We start from the raw sequence: 22,747 nt of genomic DNA, 5'->3' as shown, positions 1-22,747 counted from the left end.
TTATCTTTTAATGGCTCTAGCCTTTGTACAAGAGTTAATTTTCCTGAAGTATTTGCATTCACATGGACAAACCAGCCCATGAGACAGAGCCAGACAATGTTCTGCTGAGCTTTAGAACAAGATGCAGGTTGCTCCCCCACATCCCAAGGCAATCAGTCCACACATTTCTGACAAGGCAGAACACCCTTGGGCAGCCGTTTCTCAGCCTTTCTCCCAAAAGCATCGGAGCATAGAGCTTGCGCACTAGCAAGACAGAGTAAAGCGGAGAGCTGGAGCAGACTTTAGTGCTTGGCCCAGCAGAGGATGACACAGGAAACAAGATACTATGAGGAAAATTCAGAGAGGGCTGGTAAAAGGTCTTTCAAGGGCCAAAGACCTCTTTGGCAAATGATCTGACTGCAGAACTGACTCCAGGCAGTGAGGAGTGTTAACAGGCATGAATGAAGAACAGGCAGAAAGATCAGCAGTTCACCCTTCACCTCAGGAACTGCAGCCTGTCAGGTAAACGCTGGCCTTGTACAGGACCTGTGGTCAAACGGCCTTAGCGTACACCTGCTGTTCACTGCAGTGCTATGGAACTGAAGAGCGGCTTCCCAGTATCCCAACAGAGAAAGGTACTTACACAGCCTCCAGCAAAAATCTCTGCCAAAAGTGGGACGGAGCCATCTTTGTGCATGAACTTATCTCTCACAAAATCATTCACCTTAAAGAGAAATATTTATAGAAGCTGATGAAAAATATAAAGAAAGTCACTAAACATATAAATATACATCTGTCAATATATGTTATATTTCTCAACTGTTTACCTAAACTAATAGATCTTCAAATGAGCTAAGAGATAATCTGAATAGTTTTTAAAAAAAATTTTTAATTTATATTTTTACAAGCATATATATATATATGCATGCACATGCCTGATATTATAGAAAAATTCAAAGAAAAATGGCCTAAAGAAGCAAAAATTACAGATGTCCTGCAATTATAATAGCATGAAAAGGTAGACATATTGATAGTACAGATGAAAACATACATTTTTTACATTAAAAACTGTCTTATAAGTTGTAATTAAAGTCATATGAAGTCTTTTAACAAAATTTAATTTAAAATAGCACTCCTCACTAGAAGTAATTGAAGCTGCTTAGTAGTTTTTTTTTATTTTTTATTTTTTTTTATTTTTCAGCTTAGTAGAGATTTAGTATCTAAACTTTCCTCAGGGGGCCCGAGAGAGATGGTTCAGCAGTTAACAGTGTCTTAGATTCTTTTAGAAGATCCCAGTTGAATGTCCAGCACCAACGTCAAGTACTTTCTAACTGCCTGTACTTCCAGCTCCGGGATAAGCCAAGGCCCTCTTCTGGCTTCCAAGGCTACCTGCACACAGCTGTCATACACTCACAGATATACACAAAAAACATTGAGTATAACGTTCTCCGGGTGAAGAAGTGCTATAAGCAATTTTAAGACACAATGATTCTATCGTTTAGGCAAATACAGGCCAGAGATTAGCTATGTCACAGTCATGTCATAAAGTCACAAGAAGAATTTCAGGGACTAAGAATACAAGGTCCCCTTTAAAGCCAGAGTTTAACTTTGTAGGGTTCTGTACCTTAGGGATGTGTCCGTAGTGTCTACACACACCACAGTCATTAAAAGTGGGTACCAGCCACCTGCAGGTGAGCTAGCTGGAGGGCAAACATCAACTAGAACCCAGAGCTCTCATTTCTTGGCTTGGAACGCTCCTGCTATCTATTACCTAAACATGTACTCCATCGAGAATAAGAGCAGGACATAGCCACTAATCCCCAAGCCTGACTCAGCATCCTGGGTCTCTGACTCATGAACCATGAGACCACAGGGAGGCTGCCTGAGCCCTATCAGCCTCACTCACTGTACGGACTCAGTGAATCACATCTTGAACTGACAGGGTAAGATGACACATGTCAGGTGCCTACTATTGTAGGTATGGTAGAAGCGTCACTGATGCTGCTGCTAGGATGAGAAGCCAGGGCAGCAGCCACCTGCAATCCTCTCTAAGCTCAGGAGAGCATTTTAGGATGTTTAAGGCTACACAGAGGACAAGGAGAAGCTCTGTGCTGCTGACTGCTCCGACCATCAAATTCATTAGCACGGTCGAAGGACCACAAACCTGCCGCATCACAGAAGAATACCTGCTAGACTGGTGAGTCTGTGTAAATTCCCTTAATAAGAAGCCCCGATTCAAAGACTTACTGTAAGTTTTATGGCCTTCTCCGGGGCGACTCCCAGCAACTGTGGCAGCAAACCTAAAAATCAACAAGAAGCAGAAGTGTATTAAATAAATTAGCATTAACTACACAAATCAACAACTCTGCAGAGGGGATCACCACTTGAAAACTGGGGCAATCTCGGCTGCAATTTTCTGCTATTACCTTTAATGAGAACACTTGTGACGGAATTTAAGAATTGACTTCTAATAGCCACATCAGCCCCGAGTAAATTCCCTTCCACATTCTGGACTATTTGCACATTGGGTAAGTCAACAGTGTTAGTAATACAGGACCCCTCATTATCTCAGGGAGTTTGCTCCTTCCCCTCGGCTCCTCTTAACACCTTCCTCAGACCTGCTAAATGCTCACAGGGCAGGCATGAGTAACCATCGCTTACCGATGAGCACCGACAAGTGAGTGGCGTGATCGTATGAAGGGAACCTGACAACTGGAGAAGATTAATTTCTAAGTGGAGAACAGAGCAGGCATAGAAAGCAAGGGAGAGTGAGCCCTGTGTGCTCTAGAAATGAGAGGAACGTGGGCTTGGTCCACAGGAGTGAATGAGAGGGGAATGGTACAGGTAGGTACCAGATGCTGCTTACATCAGAGGCCAGGAGCCTCAGCCTACTCATTCTGTTAGATGAGAAGCATGTATGTGTACACACACATGCGCACACACACACACACACACACACACACAAACATACATATGTGCACACACACATACATATACACACATACATATGCACACACATATATACAAATACACACACAAACACATTTCTTCTTTTCTTCTCCTTATACAGGCTTTCACTATGTAGTTCTGGATGGCTTTCAACTCTCTATGTAGAGCAGGATGGCCTTGAATTCATGGAGATCTGCCTGCCTCTGCCTCACAAGTGCTGGGACTAAAGGTACATGCCACTGTGCCTGGCACAAATTTTATATTTTTTAAAAAGCTACTCTAGTCAAGATAGTGTAACATGTGTGTGTGTGCGTGTGTGTGTGTGTGTGTGTGTGTGTGTGTGTGTACATGCACATGCATGCAGCTGTGTGTCAGGGTGTCAGGAAGGGAGACTGAGGAAAAGAACAATGGAACACACTACAGCTGCTCCAGTTCTTTATAGCAGGAACAACTGGGTTGAACCGAGGAAGCCAAATTAAGGCTTGAGGCAACGCATGAACAATTCTGTTGGGGCCACAAGCAGGATTCCCAGCTTGAGAAGGTAGGTATCGCCTTTGACATAATAGTCATTAAGACTGAATACTTCTGCATCTCTAACCCAAAAGTCATGCTATTTTAATTTGTTCTCTCTAAGAAAATAAGTAAGTAAAAAAATCAAAGATAAGCCTTCCCGTGGAAACTTCTGTAGGTGACCTGGAGCCTGCTTCATTCTTCTCTCCTTAAGAAGGGTTTCGTGGTGTTCACCTTAGTCCACAAGTCACATACACACACTCCATATGTATCCCTTTCGGAGGAGACGAGCATGATCACATACATTCTTAAAGGTCCAGCCTGAGGCCAGAGCTTGCTGCCTGTCGGCTGTACGCCTCCAAATCTATGCCTGTGCTTGATTGAGTAGCCCAAGTTTTCAAACACAATCCATCCAAGCTCTTTGCCAAGACAGAATGACACATCTGACATTTTTCGTTATATTTTCATACTTACTTTTAAATGCCATTACATTTTCAAGATTAAAAGAGCATCTTAAATAAGAATTTATAAGTGAATTAACACATACAATGAGAAAGTAAAAGTGGATTTGCACGCGTGTATGTGTTTAAAAATTCAATAATATAAATGTTGACTATTTAGGCTGAAGAAACTATTGAAGAGCACACCGTTCAGGGCTATTGCAGGTTTGCACTAAAGAATCAAAATGTGTCATGTAAAAATGATAGTGTAACTTCAAATTATTTTAAACAGCACATATCAAATTGTTTAGGTAGCCCATAAAATGAGCCTGGCTTGAACCTCTTTCTGACGTCTGTTAAGACAGGTGACGCTATTCTTTTTGACAAAATCTATGCATCCAATCTCCAAGGTACCAGCCCTACCTACCCCATGGCAGACATCAACAGACCAGTGCCCAGTGTTGGCTTCCATTTTCCTGTCCCATTGGCATCTGCACAGTAGAAATAAGCTTCCTTTTTAGTTCATAGTGATATGAAAAGGGAAATAAACTCACCATAACAACTTCTTGTTTTAGGAAAAAAAGAGAGAAAGCCCATTTCACCGTGGGACTACACGATGAAGATGTTGACATTAATGAAGAGTGAAGACACACTACATGCCAGGTGCCATCTGAGGTCTCTACTGTCCCATTTAATCCTCATAACCACCCCTAGAGAGAGGAGACTGGGATTTGCAGAGGTTATGTAATGTGCTTGGTAAATGGTGAGCTGATGTCAAAGCTGCGTTCCTTCTAGTTAAGAGCTTAACTAGTAGGTAACACTCAACTGCTGTGGGATTAATAAGTATCTCCTATTCAACCTCTGTGGTTCCCTGACGTAACTTGCTGGGGACCCCCAGCCTTTGCATTTCTAACATGGTCTCCACTCGGCTATATTTTTCAGATCTTCCTCTATTTCCGCAGTTTCTGCTAACCCCGGATAATATGCATGCTACTAACAGCTGAGCAGCCAGGGACTGAGCAAACTGAACTCTGAATGGTAACTGGGTCATCAAGGAGCTCTCTCCAGAAACAGGACTTAGTGTGCTCAGAGGTAATGCACCCCAATTTGCACAGGAGCAGAAAATGAGACGATGTCTCAAACAGTGCAGGGAAAATGGCTGGTTGGATGCTCGGCCTGTACTAAGGTCACAGGGAGGCAGAAACCATAATAAGCAAAGGAACTGGGTTGGTGGGGTAAAGAGGATAGGGGAAAAAGAGAAAACAGTCTAAAAAGAGCAGTGGACCTAGAGAGATGGCCAGACCACACTCTGAACCCATGGAGCCAGGTAGGTAGGCTCCAGGCTAACTGCTGTCCTTGGCTTGCTGGGAGATTTACTTTACTAGGTGTGGTCGTTTGAGTAGGTTTCCACCCCATAAACTCGTGTGTTTGAATGCTTGGCCCATAGGGAGTGGCACTATTAGGATGTGTGGCCTGGTTGGAGAGAGTCACTGTGTAGATAGGCTTTGAGGTCCCTATGCTAAAGCTCTACCCACTGTAGAACTAGTCTTCTCCTTGCTCCTTTTGGATCAAAATGTAGAACTCCCAGCACCTCCAGCACCATGTCTGCCTACATGATGCCATGCTTCCTACGATGATGAAGAGGACACAAGTTCTGAAACTGTAAGACAGCCCCAATTCAAAGCTTGTATTTACAAGAGCGGTGTTGGTCATAGCGTCTCTTCCCTCAATAAAACCCTAAGTCAGCTGCTTTCACGTGCACTCTTACGAAAAGCCTCTCTACCCCGTATTTGCTAGCTTGGAGGATGCTGGGCTCTCTCTCTACAGTCTGGATGAACCACAGTTGCACAGGAGAGAGTGGGAAGAGAGCACAGGTGCTGCTCTTGCCCCCTGCAAGCACTTTGCCTATGGAGCACTTGCTTATCGGCCTCTGAAAAGCAACTTTCAATTCAAAGAAAGGCTCTGTTACCACCCAGGGATTTATTAATTTCTCCTACAAAAACATGGGCAAATGCCATTTAAAACGAATTCTTACTATTTGAAATCTCCATTCTTCTTCTTCTTGCATTCAGGCCACAAACACCCAAATGTTTAAATATTTACATGTTACATGTATTTTTTTTCCTCACCGCTAAATTGTACAGCAAACCTGAACACACTGTGATTAAAATGATGATCTCTTGTCTCTACAACTACCCTGTGAGTCTTTTAAATGACTAACAAAAACCAGCTAGAATCAAAGAGCTGTGGTACTACATACTATCTCTTCAGCCTTGAAGCAGACTGAAAATTGTCCTTCTTGCTCTAACCGTAGTGATGCACTTTGAACACAAGATACAAAATATAAAACCTTAAGACTAAAATAGCGCAAATGATATGCACCTTCCCAATACTTTCTGCTCCTCTCTGATGAAGGATCTGGGATGAACACAAATGAGATGGGCGACTTCTTGGGGGGGAAAACATCTCAATTTACCGAAAGGCCTAACTGCCTATCAAAGTACACATCCAAAATATCAAGAACCCAGTCCTTTCAGAGTCAGCAAGACAACTGGAAAAGGTGGAGTAATAACAATGGTGCTGTTTTCGGCATTTACTGCACTCTAGGTATTACAGCTGGTGTTTTACATAAATTAATACAATTCATCCAAATGACAATCTTTCTCGGTGCAACAGTACCACCACCACATGGTCGTCGTCGTTGTCAAGGCCGGAGGTAGTAAGAAAAAAAAGTAATAATAAGAGATCACAAGTTTCGGGTTGGGGATTTAGCTCAGTGGTAGAGCGCTTGCCTAGGAAGTGCAAGGCCCTGGGTTCGGTCCCCAGCTCTGAAAAAAAAAGGAAAAAAAAAACAAAAAACAAGAGATCACAAGTTTCCCTTTAAATGAAGACCTCCAGAAAAACAAACAAACAAACAAACAACACATCCACTCTTAAGACCTGGACCGGGTTCTGGCACTCAGCAAGGAAGTGGGAAGGAATCAGTCTTATCATTCTTGTTCTAAAGCCTCCTATGGCTCCATAGGAAAGCACAGATGACTGGGTTATAATACAAGGCTACAGACAGGCCTTGACACTATCAGCTTTGAGCAAAGTTCTCTTGAAGGGATCCTAAACTGCCAGACTGTGAGAAGTACAGGGGTGGGAATTCCAATAATTCTTCTGCGTGCATGGCTCCCAGAGAAGGAGGGCGAGATGGCTTAGTAAGCCTCCAGCTACCATCCCAGTTACAGCACCTCATCACAACCACACTGAAAGCTCAAGAACAGATGTGTTTGACATCTGGGTAACTCGGCAGAAAAAAAAAAATCAGGTTTCTAATATAAGATGTCTCTGGTGGTCCCCCAGAAATTCATTTTAAACCACTCCGGACAGAAACGGGATGTGTGTGTGTGTTGTTTCTAACTTGTCAAAACAGCAGTCCGTTTTCCATTTGCCTCAGATGAAATTTATTAGTGTGGTTACTTCTCTTAATCTTCTCTCTTTTTTCATTTAGCTCCATCAGCACACATGGCAATTCTTCCTTGGCACATTTTACCAGAAGGCTGCTAATGCGAGAAAAGATTTACAAGGCACAGAATTAATGCAGTATTTTCTCTTCAAATTTCACGGGCTGAAAAATATAAATCACGCCATTTCTTCTCCCTTTAATGGAGAAGCCAATGAGAACTGAGCTAGAGGCGAGGGCACAGAGCCCTCACTGGGAGCCTGAGTACCACACAGCATCCCCAAGGGAGGTTCCCGTGAGCAACATGCTCAACCAGAGACCAACGACACAGGCGTGCCAAAGAACTTCTCATGAAGTCTTCAGAAGTATGACGTCATTCTTAGGGTTCCAGAGCTGGCGAACACTGGGGAAAAGCTTATCAATCCAAGCCCGATTAAAGCTTATTATGGCCGCATATTTGGTAGCAGCTGGATAGCAAGGCTTAAACTTCGGAGCTAGACAGATCTGGGTTGCAGTTCTGGATTTGTACCTCTTCCTAGCTGAGATAGCGTTACCGCATTTGGCCTCGAAGTCTGAGTTCCCCATCAGTAAAGCAGAGGTGGGAATTACTATCTGTGCTTTATTTTGATAATTCAGAAGTCTGAGTTCCCCATCAGTAAAGCAGAGGTGCGAATTACTATCTGTGCTTTATTTTGATAATTCAGAGAACAAATGTTTACAAAGGCCAAGTTCCTCATCTCATCTTCCAGATTCAAAACTGTATGCTTCTTTCTCTCTTTTTCAGTTGTAGACTTGCGCTGTTTCTAATTTCTAAGAGGCAACCAGGTTGAGGAATGCTCTTCACTCAGAAGTAGGTAAGGGATACAATACTACCCACAGGACTTCATGCCTATCCTTGGAAGAGCTCTCCTTAATCGGGGTTGGGGGGACCCTGGCTGGCCTGAGTGTCCCCACCTAAAAAAGTAGCGCAGGAATAAGATAGGTCTTCAATTGTTTATTTTGTGTTAAAGTAAAATCTTTAATTTGAATATTTAAGTGCCTCTGGGGGGCAGAGAATTCATATGACTGAGGCCATGGGTCTGATGATCCCACTGTAATGTTTAACAGCCAGCTGTTTCTTATTCACTGTGAAGTTGTCTGTAAGTGAACTCCTCTTTTTGAACCTTAGTTTTCACCCCTTCCTCCAAGGGAAAGATCATGGTTAGCCCTTCTTAGGCTTGTTATAAATGAGTTTTACAAATCTTCAGAACGGTGCCAAGCACAGAGTAAATGCTTCAGAGATGGATTTTAACCATCAATACCGCCACCATCATAACAACACTGAACATTTATTCTCTGTCCTCTTTCTTCCTGGGAAAGAGACTCCACACAGAGGTCAAGCAGCCTGTTCCACAGCACTGTATGCAGCAGCACACCCATGGTTGCTCACGCTCAGTACCAACTCTCATGCCAGGCTCTGTACATGCCTCTCATGTTTAGCTTTCTTCTCTGGTGCATACTGTTCAAACTTTATAGAGGGTACCCTTCATGCAACAAAACTGGGTAGGTGACGTCACCCCTCCTTCTCTGCTGATGGGTCATGAGTACCAGGGACTCTGGAGAAGCCAGTAATCAGAGGTCGGGCTGCTCATGCATGGAATCTGTCGCCAGTGTAAGTACTGTTCTAACCATGCTACACAAGTCAGGCAGGTCCATCAAAGCAACAGGGTCTCTGGCAAGGAAGAAACTCAAAACCTAAAGGTTCAAACAAAACCAAGGCAGGGGCGGTCAGCCCTGAGAAAGAAACGTGGTGCAGCCTACGCACAACGGGACGGAAGGCATGCAGGGTGGAATTTGGTAGGGAAAATGGAATACACGTGACACCCCTAAGCCTTTTGAGCCCGGTGGCAACCCTCTTGTGTTGTCTTACCCTCCTGACCTCACTGTGGAGGCCATTACACTTGTTCCCATGTCCCCAGAGAGTACCCTCCTTGCTTTGAAAATCAGATTAACCCCCACTCTGCAGCCATCATCCCTGCGTGTAGCCTGCCTCACAGCTTTTACTCTCATTCCTTTCTCTCCACACCAGTTCAAGCATTCTTCCCTCCCCGCTCCTCAATGCATTGTCTGCGGGCTTCTGACTCACACTGCCCCAGGCAGCAAGGCTCCCCTACCATCCCAAACACACTATCCAGTTTCAAAGCCTCACAACAGTCCAGATCTCCACAGGCTCTGGGGGCAGCCACTCTACAGTGGCTACATTATGAGGCCAGGAAAGGGGAGGGAGAAGCCGTTGGGGTTTCCACACCTGTTTCCAGGGTCCCGTGGTTTATTAGAACTTTTGACCAGAGTCCACAATATGGCTCAGCACCCTTTGGGAGTCTAAGTGTTAAAACATATATATGAATGGCACCAATAAAGGTCTAGGGAAAAAAGTGGGTCTTTTGATGCGTCTATTTTGTTGGGACTTCCCAGAAGTAAAGACTGTTAAGGAGTGTTAAACAGTCTTCTTCAGTTTTGTACTCTAGTAACTTTCCGGACGCTGGCCAATTAGTTCTCCACTATGAGGTTTAATCTGTTTCCATCAGAACAAGGACAGCAGCTGCTCGAATACTCCAGAATACTCAAATGCTCCAGAAGTTTTAAACACATTTGTCATTAATCTCTCTTCCAGGTTCCAAAAATGTGTCACCCTCCCAAATCTGCTGAGCTCATCACTATTCCTCTCCATCGTTCTCAGGCCTCCCCCAACTTCTCACCAACCCCAGTTCAAATGCGTGTCACTTCAGTGTCTGCTAAAAGCTTCCTGTGCTCCCTAAACTTTCGAGTGTCCAAGTTTTCTGCTCACTCTTGGTTTCCTACAATCAATTATCTGTCCTTTGAAATCTACGATTTAACATCGTGGATGAAATCGTGAAGAAACAGGGCAGGAAAATTAGACTCAAAATAGCCCATTCTACACAACATGAACATCCTGCTGGACAAGAGCGGACCCGTGACCCAAGGCAGTTCACAGAGTAACCGTGATGTCTTCAAAGATGCATGTGTTATTAAATGACACCAATAAAAGTTATGAAAAGATCAAGCCTGAAGGTTTAGCCTGAAAATTTCTGGGTCTATTTTCATCCACAGGAGCTAAGTGTGACAATGGACTCGCATGAGAACCCCAATGAATCTAGATCCAGCCATAAACTATAACGAGTCTTGGTTTAAACCAGCCAGATGCCCGCCGACTTTCTTCTAGAACATTCACAGATCAATGGCTTTCTGAAATATCACCACAGCATCCTCTAGATGTCACCTTGAGAACATGCCAGGTTGGAGGATGACTGCTTTGAACCACAAAAACAACTTGAAGTAAACCGTTCTGAAATTCTGCATGCAGGATTGAACAGGCTGACTGAATAATATTTTATTCTTATGTGGAGATTAATTTTTGTTTTATTATTTATTTGCCAATAAATACTTATCCCAATTAAGATATGGTTCATAAAATTATCTAATTTGCTTTTCTGGGATTTTTTTCTTATTATTTTTTGTCTCAAAAAAAATATTAGGGATCTCCCACCAATCAATAGAAACAGAAATCCTTTAAGAAATGTTTCTCATGTACTCTGATTTCTCTTGAATATCTTCCCTGTCCCCAAAGTCCCCCCAATGTCTGAGGCACTCAGGTTACCACCTGGGCACTGCAGAAGAGAGGAGGGTGCTGTAAGTTCAGAAGCAGCAATTAGCTGTTTCTGGAACGTTAAGAACATTTGATTATGGATGACTACCCAGCAATTGTTTCTCTTAGACCAGCTCAGACTCCGGCAGGCCAGTGAGTGACTTGATTTACTCAAGCAGTTCACTCAAAACCAAGAGAACTGTCAGGGAATTCATTCAAGTTTCAAACACCTTTGAGTGAGTTAAATCGGTCTGGAAACTCGGGAGGAAACAAAGATTTTTAGAGTGACTTTGGGGAATCCTGGATTATCTACTTAGCCTAAGGGTGACATGTTCAAAATTTACAAAAATACCTGAGGAATCATTTTCTTGTAAAGAAAGTCACCAGCCCTGTAGAGGGGTTTGAAGCCAGAGTCATGGGACTCCTAAGGGGATCTTTTCCAGCAACCAAGAGTTATGTAAAAAAAAAAAAAAAAAACAAACAAAAAAACAAACAAACAACAACAAAAACAGTGGTTCTGGGGCTGGAGCAACAGGGCCCTACACTGAGCACAAAGAATGAGGGCTCATGACCTCACAGCGTTAGCTCTCTCAACTCCCAAAGGCGCTCTCCACAGAACTCCACTACTGGCACTCAGTCTTCCTGGTGATCACGGGCAGACTCCCATGTGTGTTCTGATGACTGCCTGGGAACGTGCCATGCTCTGTGCAGATGCTGCCAGTTGAAGAAAATGCCACATGAGCCCTAAAGCACTGCTCGTCCACTACTTCTAAATACAAAATCACCTTCCTGTGCTCCTGATGCTCGCCATGTGGCAGGGAGGTATTAAGCTTGGAATAAAATCACATGATGAAGAAGTGCCTTCTTTGACAGTGTTTGCCACAGTCCCAGCATATGCTCAGAGTGTTTCACATAGGCAAGAAACCTCACGTGGACCAGATCCTCAGATTATCCTAGTTAGGAAACACACTGGAGAAACTTTTTACCTCATGCAAATTCTAAAATGTGAGAGAATACCCAATAATTCCTTTGGCTCCTTTATACATCAGATAGATTCCAGCATCTCAACTACTGCCAGTACAGAGGATAAACAGCCGCAAGTTCATATTCTCCAAGTTTAAATTTGACCGCTGTCCTCTATAACGATAAAACTTCAAAAATCAACTACATTTAAAGTGAAATGTAAAGAGCGCTGCCTGAGGATACACACACACACATACATATACACACACACACACATATATATGTATATATATATATGTATATATGTATATATATGAAGATGACTTCATATATAAAGGCCAGGTCTCAGAAATCCTTGCCTTTTTATCTCTATTATTTTCCTTCTTAATAGTGACCACTTTCCTTGGGTTACCTACAGTTTCGTTGGTCTCTCTTGGACCCAGTGACACACATTTACTAACACACAATGATCGTGGTACAATGGATTAAGAGCACTGATCCTCAGGGATCCAGAACAGGACTATGGCATTTTCAGGGCAAACTGTCTTTAACTGTAACTGTCTATCATGTCTTTGCTTAGGAACTATAAGATTTCTTGCAGCCACCTTTTTCTTTTAAAATCCACCCTCTTGGAAAGAGACACAACAGGAATTAAAAAACATAGGTGAGACCCAATGCTAATCGTTGTATATTCCTATTCTATTTATCACCATGATGGATAGCTTCAGCCCCTGCCCCTGAGGGTTCTCACACCCAGAGCAGGTTAGATAAATGGCTATTTATGAACCTCGAAACAGGAGAGAGAGCGTCTCCTGGTACCTGAAATGAGCTCTCATTCTATATGGTAGCTCACTCTCTTGTCTGGAAGTTAAAAGGAGTGTGTCTCTTTTCTATGCATCCCCAGCTCAATCCTCAAGAGGGATGAACTGTTTTTCACAGCCCACAGTCAGTCATTCAACACAAGGACCCCATGAGCTCTTCTGTCCATGGGGTCAAAAGGTGAGGTCACACAGAGAAAGATCTAGATAGAACCGAGAATCAGGTTCTGCCAGATGTAGTCACAGAAGAGAGAAAGGACTGAAATGTTAAAAGCAAGTCAACACAGGCAAACTGAAGGCCTAATGCTGTTAGGCCGGGGGTCTCAAAACTTGAAAGGCATCCTTGCCTTTAATTTCAATACCGTGAAAGCCCGTAAAAATAGTGTGCATAAAGCAACGTGAAGACTTGGACATCTACTCATATTAGAGGTTCAAAGTTTAAAAGAAAAACAAACAAACAAACAAACAAACAAAGACATAGAAGCCGGTAATGTGGTCATTTTTGCCCGAGTTACTGTAAAACACTCATTGTGGCATTAACCTTGTACTACATAGAAGCCATTTTATTTGAAAGGGTGTTGTCACCAAAGAGGAAAGGCATTTCAAATGGAAAGGTGGTGACCCTACAGGGGTCATCATTAATCACCCCGGGTCAAAGACCTTCAAAATTGTAATAGGAGGCAGGGGGCAAGGGAAAGAAGGGAGAGAAAAGATCAAAAGGCCTTTGATGAGGGTTATCTACCTACACAATAGCACCTGTGGAATGGAAGCTCTCTGCAGTTGGAAGCCTCCCAGCCTCTGAGGTGACAGGGCTTCTGTTCATTAACTCAGCTTACTTCAGAGACTACTGTCAGCAGATGGCAGAAGAGGCCTAGAGGTCTCTCATGGCTGTCATTTTCATTGTGCCTCAGTGGAGCACAAAGCACTATTTTCTTTTCCAAGAGCAAGCTCTACAAAAGGAGGGAAGAGCTGTAGCTGGACCAACAGCAGCCGCCCGACATCAAGCACCTTGCAGTTTAGTTTAGGAAAAGATACGCATCTGCTCTTTGCAGAAGGCAAGCATTGACAGGAAGTTGGGAGGAAGGGTATGTTTCCTCAGGCGAAGCCAGCTGAATAGAAGGTCTGTGGGATGGTTGGTTCCATGGCGTGGGCACTCTTTGCTCCTGTTAACACTGTTTAATGAACCTTACACGTCAAAGAAGCCGGTGGACAGAAGAAGCAGGTGGACAGAGAGACCACCATGGCTATTGGAATGTGTGAATCCAATCCTTTCACATGAAGGGAGGAAGCAACTAATTCAGGATGAGGTGAGGAAGCAAGGCTCTCGTGAACACTCGGTTATTAGCTTGACAGGGTTTTCCTGTTAGCAGTCTTTGCACCATCTCTACTAGGCTCATTCTAAGACCTTCAGTGGGTGCTTGACCTTAGACAGTCCAACCTTAGGTGGTCCACTCTTTCCTACATGTATATATGCGTGTGTTTGTGTGTGTGTGTGTGTGTGTGTATATACATATACATATATATGCATATACATATACATATACATATATATGAATTTACAAATTGACCCAGCAAGAGGTGAATGATAATAACATTAACAAAACAACCATAACTATGTACATATGAACATGGTCTCTCTCAATGTAGTGTATTTTCCTCACTCATCCCATAATAAATAATGCAAGCTGATACAATGCCTTGGTGATGGGAGGGAAAGAGGGGAGTGGCTGGGAGATGTAGCGTTATGATGCTAGACCCGGCAAGACTTAGGCAAAGCAATGGCTGTATTTTGGAGCAGAACCATGAGCAAGTTCACATGCTCCTCAGACTAGCACACTATTCACAATCTGTGAGCTGCTCGTTTCTGGAATTTTCTAGTCTGTATTTTTAGAACATGGTTGACCATGAATAACTGAATCCATGGAAAGTGACACTATGGAATTGGGGATTCCTGGTCATTCCAGGAGACTCCACACTCTGAAGCGAGCTGTGTCTTGTTCCTAGGGTGCCTCGCCCTGGTAGATGGGGAGTGGAATACTTGGAGAACACAAACAAGGAGCCTTTCAAAATACTCACTAAAAATGTGTATAAAAATAATTTATTATTTTAAGGAATCAAACACACAAAGGAGCAATATAAATGGCTTTCAGACTACGGGCTGTTTTGATTAGCCATGCCCTAGATGCCTACAGCCTACACCCATTAGCATGGATAATTGAGAATCCGCTAGATTTCCATTCGAACACAGGCTCTCTAATTCATTTCAGGCACTGAGATGGGAAAGGAAACCCTTGGCTATGGTTCCATCTGCGTGAGCATCGTGCACTGCTCCCGTCTCTGCCGTACTGACCTCTGTACAGTCCAAAGAAGCCCTCGTAGCGGAGCACTTTCTTAAAACAGTCAAAGCTGTTTTTATACATGAGCTCTCCCACAAACGAGCCGGTTGATCGCTGGTTCTGCATTCGAGTCTTCACAAGATCGATGGGATATACGGCAGTGGCTCCGACCGCTGGAATAAAGGAATAGCAACATCTCAGCCAGAACTGAGGTGATTTGGGTGAAAGACATTGGTGGGTGAAAATCCAAGAGAGGACTGAAGACAGAAGTATTTTTTATGCATAGATCTACTGAATTACCTTTGTATACTCTTTTAACTTTTATCCCAATGTCCCTTTACAAAAAGGATATCACTAGAGTTTAAATTAACAGCATATCAGGAGCGGCTAACCTCACAGAAGGGATCGAAAATTATCACTTGTAGGATTCTGATCATGTCCAAGTGTAGAAAAAGACCCCTTGGCTCTGGTCCCACTTAATAGATACGGGTTGATAGCTGACTTGGGGAACCGAAAGCAAGAGGTGGAAAATCAGGGGAAAAAAAAAGAAAACCAAAGGATCAACAAAAGCGATGCTCGTCCATGACTAACCTCCAGCAATAGAACCCAGTCCAAACCTGTAGGCCGACTCTGCCAGCTGTAGAAGAAAGGGCCGAGCAGCATCACCCGAGGCCTTCTGCTTCATGTGTGCCGTAGCAGGGAGCAAGCAAGCCGAGGAGAGAGCAGAAATGCACGCGGTCACTTAAAATAGCACTCAGCGGACTCCAAATCTAGTACACCTCAAATACAGAAAGGAGAACTGCGTTCGAGGCCATCAAGTTCTTACTAAATAAAAGTGTTTGCTGCTAAGCATGACTGAAAGAATATCAGGACAGAAAATCACCACGTAAGAAATGACGTCATAGCCGGTTTTCAAACGCTCAATTCTCACAGTGATCACAAAAATGTCAGTGTGGAAAACACCGAGGAGACATTGCTCTTCGATTCTGCAAACTGGCTGAGACTTCTGTTTGAGTTTTGCTTTTGTTTTAAATGGTAATACTCGGATTAGTAAGGATTATTAAAATGCTATTCTCAATCTCGCTGTCAAACCAAATATGAGCTTTTGAAACTCTAAATAACATAGACCTGAACACTTAAGTTGAATTTAATCTCCGATGCTGCGATTCTTACTTAAAGTTACTTGGGAATAACAGTGAAAGACAGGGGAAAGGGTGTCGGCTCTTTGAAAAGCAGCAGCCAGCGCAAATATTCTGGAGCTACAATAAATGGCCAAGAGGAGAGGCTTGAAATGCAGTATTGGTGAGCATGGAGGCACACACCTTTACTCCCAGTGCTTAGGGGGCAGAGGCAGATCTCTGTGAGATCTGGACCAGACTGATCCACGTAGCAAAGCAAAGCAAACAGGACTACATGGGTATATCCTGTCTCAAAATTACACAATAAATAAATAAAATGCTATCACTTTTAAAGCAAAAGCACATCCTTTAAAATGGTGTCCTCGAAGAAGATCAGATGTTGGTAAAGAAAAACGTTCACAAAACTCGTCTTTCCTAAAGAAAAGGTAAGGAGTGGGAGAGGTGGTTCAGTGGTTAAGAGAACAGGCTGATCTTCCTGGGAATCCAGGTTCAATTCCCAGCACCCGCATGGCTGCTCGCAACCTTCTGTAACTCCAGTCTTAGGCATCTGATGCCTGCAGGCCTACGTGTGTTACACCCATAGACATAAAAATAAATCAATACATTTCAAAGATGAAAGAAAACTAGCTGAAAAGGCCACGGCGAATGTGCAGGGGTTTGTTATATTCCTTCTGCCTTTATTAAATGTTTGTAATATTTCGTGGCATTTTCTTTCTGTGTGCGAATGTTTTGCCTGTTGTGTGTATATATACCACGTGTGTATCTGGCGCCCACCAGCGTGCAGAATCCCCAGAGCAAGGGTTAAAGATGGTTGGAAGCCACCATGTGGGTGCTGGGAACTAAACCCAGGTTCTCTATAAGAGCAACAAGTGCTTTTTACGGTTGAGCCCTTCAAAGTATTAAAAGAAAATTTAAGAGCGTAGAATATGAAGTCTTTTGTTGGTGGTGTTAGAATTATATATGGATATATGTATATGTATCTATATATCTACATGAAATTAGTATGGATTTTCGGCATCTCTATCGCCTAGTGACACTCTAAATGTTTATGACCGCCATAACTAAATAGATAAATTATAGGTGATTATGTTTTTCCTCATTTTTAGCTATCTTCCTAAAATTCATATTTCAAGGCGACCAGCTGTTTTGCTGTTGCTTTTCTGATCCGTCATCGTTAGTATTACTGAAGCCAAACCATCCTAGAATATTGTGCTATCTTGTCTGTGTAAATAAAATACTAACTTTGTCCCACAGAGCTGTCAGGTGAGAGTGACATACAGTCAGCGCCTAATAATACCTGTTGAATGAATACATACATTCAATAAAATTTGTTTTCAAGAGGCGCGATAATTAACATCAGTGAACAATGAAAACAATCACCAAACTCCGCTACCAGCCCACTGAATTTTAACTGCTGTCAGCGCAACGCAATTCCAATACAATGAGATCGTTTGAAATCTTCAGTCATTTAACTGAAAAGAGCTTTACGGAGAGGCACGCATGTCTAAGAAGGTAAAACATCTCTTCCTCAAGCTCCATGCCTTGCCTCCAATTCCACCCCTGTAGTCTACCTTCATGGTGACAGATGTATTCAAAGAAAGAGCGTTATCATTTTATTTACATGCATGAGAACATGCGATACTAAAAATGTTCTGGCATCAAAATAGTGAATGAGAGTACTCTCAAGATGCTAAAGGAAGGAACTTCTGCCATTACTGCTAACTTCTTCCTGGAAGAACCGAATAGGTTCTCAGAGTGACACGAGGAAGAAGATTCCAGCTTCATCGCTCCCCTGTCTGGGGCAAACACTCCGAAGGTTGTAGGGTGTTAGGTCATGCAAACCGCCCACAGGTAGATGACCTGACTTGCTTGATCTGTCAGGTGCAGTGGGATTCATGCATTAAAAAAAAAAAATCATCCTAGATTTCAGGTAGGGTTGCAATGAATCGCTCTAAACCTCTGAACGTCGGCCAATCACTTCCTACTGTAAAGCTCATCAAATTCCTCTAACCCTTTCGAGGCCAGTACCAGCAAGCACCCATTATAAGCTCTCCAAAGCTGCAAAGGGCACACAGGGAAATGAAGAGGTGCTGCTGCCAGGGGGGAAGCAGGGGAGATCTGAAACAGCCCCTCTACTTTCCTTAATCCCCAAATTTCTACAATAGCTGGTGGCACGCAGACGAAGAGATAATTATCTCAGACACAACGTCTGAAATCAAAGGGAGGGGAGAGCAGGACTGCTTCCTCCTCTGCCCAGGATTACACTGTTCTTTCTCCTGCACCAGGGGGAATCGGCTTCCTCTTTTAACCACAGCCAGCTGGTTTCCCAGAGGTGCCTAGTTAGGATTTACTGAGCACACACCCACTCCTTCCATTTCCATGCCGCACACAACTTGCTGCTGCCCTTGGGTGGGAAGGAGCTAAGAGAGGGTGGGTGTGGAGGGGGGATCCTGGCTCCAGGCCTGACAGTCCTAAAAATGCAGCCCGCGTCAACCCATTGTGGTCAAACTGGCGTCGCTGTTCAGACCCAGAGCTCCAAGCCAAAAACAGTTAAGTCTCACAAGATTCGAAGATGGCTTTGCCTTAAAGGAGGTCTTTTTTCTTAAAAAAAAAAAAAAAAAAAATACTTTCTGTCTCTTCATGGATTTATTTTACAAGCACCATGCAGGCATAGCCCGTGCGATGAAGGCGTTGCTCTCTCAGGCCCAGCTACAGAGCTGAGTAAGAGTTAAGCGAGGAGGTCCCATGTCTTAAGTTTCTGACTCCCACAACTTCGGCACATGGGCTTCTGTTAACCATAAAATAAAATCGAGCATTCCTCACATTGTTTCCACATAGCTTATGAATCCTTTCACAAGAGAAAACAGGTCTAAAAGTCTCTGAACTATGACTCCAGACTAAACAAAATTATCTCATTTTGATACTCAGAAAACCGGAAGGCATGGCTGTTAGACAATGCTCTGACAGTACCCCACTGAGGAACAACGATATCGTTCATTTAGCAATGCCAGATGCTGCTGGGGACGGTCACAAGAGCCAGCGCTCCATGCCCACGTCCCTCAGTACCAGATGTGAAGAAGAAAAGAGCTACTTGTTTTTAGAGTGTTGGGGTTTCGAGTGTTGGGGCAACTGCCCTGTCTTTCTAAGAAACACATGCCCAGATCTGTTCACCAGAAGGTTGCTAAACAACTTCCCTTTCAGCCTCCTCAAAATGCCTGCATTTGGAGAGCAGACTTAGAAAATGGTTAGATCAGAAACTGACACTGGAAATGGAATGGAAGTGCTAGGGGCCTGGGTATCTCTGTGGAAAGCACCAGGAGAGAAGTCACTCACCTGCCTCTGGGCCTCAGCCAAGTTGAAGGGCAACATTCCTTCCTCTAGAGGGGCGATCCGCTCAATGTCTGCTAAGGTCATGCGCCTGGACAGAAAGTAAACAATGATGAAGCCCCAAATTTCTTAAATTTACATTGTGGAATTCTAGATCGTTCCTTTTATCAATTCCCATATTTCAGTGTGGGCCTCCATTATTTGGTTTCTGTCTCTCTTGCTGAAATCTCCCTACACCTAGCTCCTAACCTTATTTTATTAAACTAACTTAAAAAAAAAAAAAAGCCAACTTACCCCCTCGGCTCATATAAATCCGCTAACTGAAACAAGATGTCAACTTCCATGGGTGTAACCTGACCAAACTTCTGGGCTGCCAGAGCGAACTCCTCTGCATGGAAGAAAGAGAGAGTCAGAAAGATCAACGCTAAATTCAGGGTTCAGTCAAAGCCCAGGAGGAGTGGACATCACAGCAGGTTATCATGAAGTCATCCCTCGTTTCCCCAGCTCTTTCACCCACTTGGAAAAAGAATACAGAACTCCATCCCAGCCAACACTGAGAGGAAAGCCGGGTGCTACCTGAATGCTTTATAAACAAATGACAGCGGACGGTATTCAAACTACGCTGACATAGCAGCTCCCCAAGTTATTCTTATAGGTTTTTTGAATCTTATTAAATGCTGATAACATCTTCTTCGTGTTCACAGATCACATTATGGTATCAGCAACACAGGGTTTGTGAAACCCTCAATGTATTTTGAGGGTCACTGTCCACTTCTTGAAAGAAATGAAAAGATTCAACAAGTCCTCTATTCTTCATTCAAAGGCCGTTTTCAGTTTATCAAAAACCTAGTGTAAATTGTCTTGTCTGCTTTAGTTTGTCTGATCGTAGACTGGAGGACATACATCACTAATGAATTCACCAGTGTGAGTGGGATAGGAACTCCTAAGTAAACTCCGGGCTGCCTGCCTCACTCCCCATCCCTGCTCCCTAGCACACTTGGAACAAGCATTCCAGTGCACTCACTCACCCTTGGTCACCTCCACATCTTTCCTGCTGCCAGCCAGGGTGCTGTAGATCTTCCTAATGAGCTCCATGTTGTTAAGGAGCGAATTAAATCCATTAAAATAGGAGAAACTGACTTGATGGGACCTCGTGCCTCCAGCGGCCTTGGGAAGTTGAAAGCATGAGAAGGGAAAGAAAAAAAGATATGACGAAGGTAAAGAAGTTCCAAAAGTACATATATTTGTCACTGTTTTAGAAGTAACCAGGAGTGAATATACAAAAAAAAAAAAAAACCAAAAAAACAACAACAACAACAACAAAAAAACAACTGCAGTATATTTCTTTCACTTTAGAAAAAAAAAAAGCTAGAAGTGAATTTTAAAAGTGACTGCAACTAATCACGACCAGGACTTGTGCTGCCATGCACAACCCCTGGAAAACTAAACAAATACATGTGTAGGATTATAACAGGACCAGGAGTCATTTACAGAGCTCGAATTTCAGTTGGAAATGTTTTATAAGTTGGTTTATTTCATCTAATGAGCAGATCTTAAGGCCTTAAACATACAAACGGTAGCACACACATGCATGTGTTCACACACGCATTGTAACGGAGTAGACGTACTATGAGAAGCAGCTAGTGCAGCCTTAATGTCTAAAGCTGTCCTTGATACGTAAACCAGCAATAGTCACTGAAGACTTCACAGTGGTGGGATAGCTAAGGAACAAGTGTGTTCCGGTACAGTTTGGAGATGCCGCATGCCTAGATGGGGGTTGAAGCTGTTCAGAATTCAAATAATCAGAATTTGTAAGAAAACATTTTTCTTCACAGGGGACGGGGGAACAGATATATATATATATTTATATATATATATATCTCCACTGTGAATGGAAAATAAGAAGGCAAAATATTTTTATTAGGAAAGCACTTTTTTAAAACAGCTGTATAATTCTTCACTTAATAATCACTCAAAATAGCTGACATGAGAGTTTACCTGGGAGTGGCAGTGGGGCGGGGCGGGGTGGGGGGGTGGGGCAGAAAAGGACTGAGACTACCATGGTGCCAGAATGGGAAAGGCCATGTGTTCAGAATGAAGCACCAGGAAACAGACCTGAAAGGCTCATGGTCAGCACTGTGGGAAACTGAGGTGGCTATGAACACACTCATGGTCTAGCAAAGGGAGTTTCCAGAGAAGTGACCCCCAAATCGTAGGAATCAGAGAGAAGCTTTAACATTTAGGTGCTGAGATGTAGCCACCCATCGGTGGTGAAACGCAAACCTACAGAAAACCTGAATTCCATCTGTAATGAACCTCCCTGGTGATCTAGATTGTCCATGACCACGGCTTGGAACCACGACCAATGCTGCAGGACACCTCAGAGTTCCAACAAGTAGCAGGGACATCGGCTGGACATCCTTTGGGATGGGACAACTATGACACATAATGGCAGGGCTCTGCCTATCACAAGCACCACTGCAACCCCAATGGACACCAAGAGACAATGAGAAATCTAAGCTTTAGACCTTCTGATCTATCTGTGACTCCACCAAGACATCCACGTGTGCATGTCTGCAAGGTGCCTGCCTGCGTGTGTGTTTCTTTTTCCTTAAATTAGTAACACGAAAATCAGCATTCGACATATCTTCAAATAGAAGGCAAAAGAAGATGAAGTCATAAATTATTTTCGTTGTTCCCCCTTTTTCCTAATTAGTATTAACAGATGGACCCTTTTTATTCGTGAATTCTACATATTCAAATATCCAGAATTTTGCAAAGATTTTTGGGAGGGGGCAATTATATCTTTACTGAATATGCACAGATTTCTTTCCTTGCTGTTATTCCCTGAATAACACAGCAAAACAAAGATTTAAAAATACACTGCATTAGATGTTACAAATAATCTAGCCATAATTTAAAGTACAAAGAAAATGCATATACATTATATGCAAAGATGATGTCACTATAAAGAAATGATCTGAGGATCTGCAGACTTTAGTATATGAAAGCACCCAGGCCCAGGCCTCCAGGGACAATAAACACAACTAAACACGTCCCCAAAACAATCCGATCAATTAACCTACCCACGAAAACGAACCAAGACATACTTTGGTTTGATCACATTAGTGTTTTAAACAGGACAATTGATAAGAACTGTTCTTTACTATTCCAGTTTACTTAGAACAAATT

At 43.1% G+C, this 22,747-nt stretch overlaps 1 protein-coding gene across 1 annotated transcript in view; it reads right to left on the bottom strand.

Moving 5' to 3' along the window:
- The window catches only part of Slc25a13 (solute carrier family 25 member 13), a 180,864-nt gene that overhangs the window by 53,429 nt on the left and 104,688 nt on the right, over window positions 1-22,747 (bottom strand). The window contains exons 7-13 of the mRNA XM_032906962.1: window positions 20,584-20,722; window positions 19,850-19,943; window positions 19,562-19,646; window positions 15,681-15,768; window positions 15,104-15,262; window positions 2,227-2,279; window positions 623-703 (exon numbers count right to left, since the gene is read on the bottom strand). Coding sequence (XP_032762853.1) covers window positions 623-703; window positions 2,227-2,279; window positions 15,104-15,262; window positions 15,681-15,768; window positions 19,562-19,646; window positions 19,850-19,943; window positions 20,584-20,722 — 699 coding nt within the window. The remainder of the gene's footprint in view (window positions 1-622; window positions 704-2,226; window positions 2,280-15,103; window positions 15,263-15,680; window positions 15,769-19,561; window positions 19,647-19,849; window positions 19,944-20,583; window positions 20,723-22,747) is intronic.

Source organism: Rattus rattus, chromosome 6, assembly GCF_011064425.1.
Source record: "Rattus rattus isolate New Zealand chromosome 6, Rrattus_CSIRO_v1, whole genome shotgun sequence".
NCBI lineage: Eukaryota > Metazoa > Chordata > Mammalia > Rodentia > Muridae > Rattus > Rattus rattus.
The sequence above is the reverse complement of the archived record's forward strand: the minus strand, read 5'-3'. Positions and strand labels throughout refer to the sequence as shown.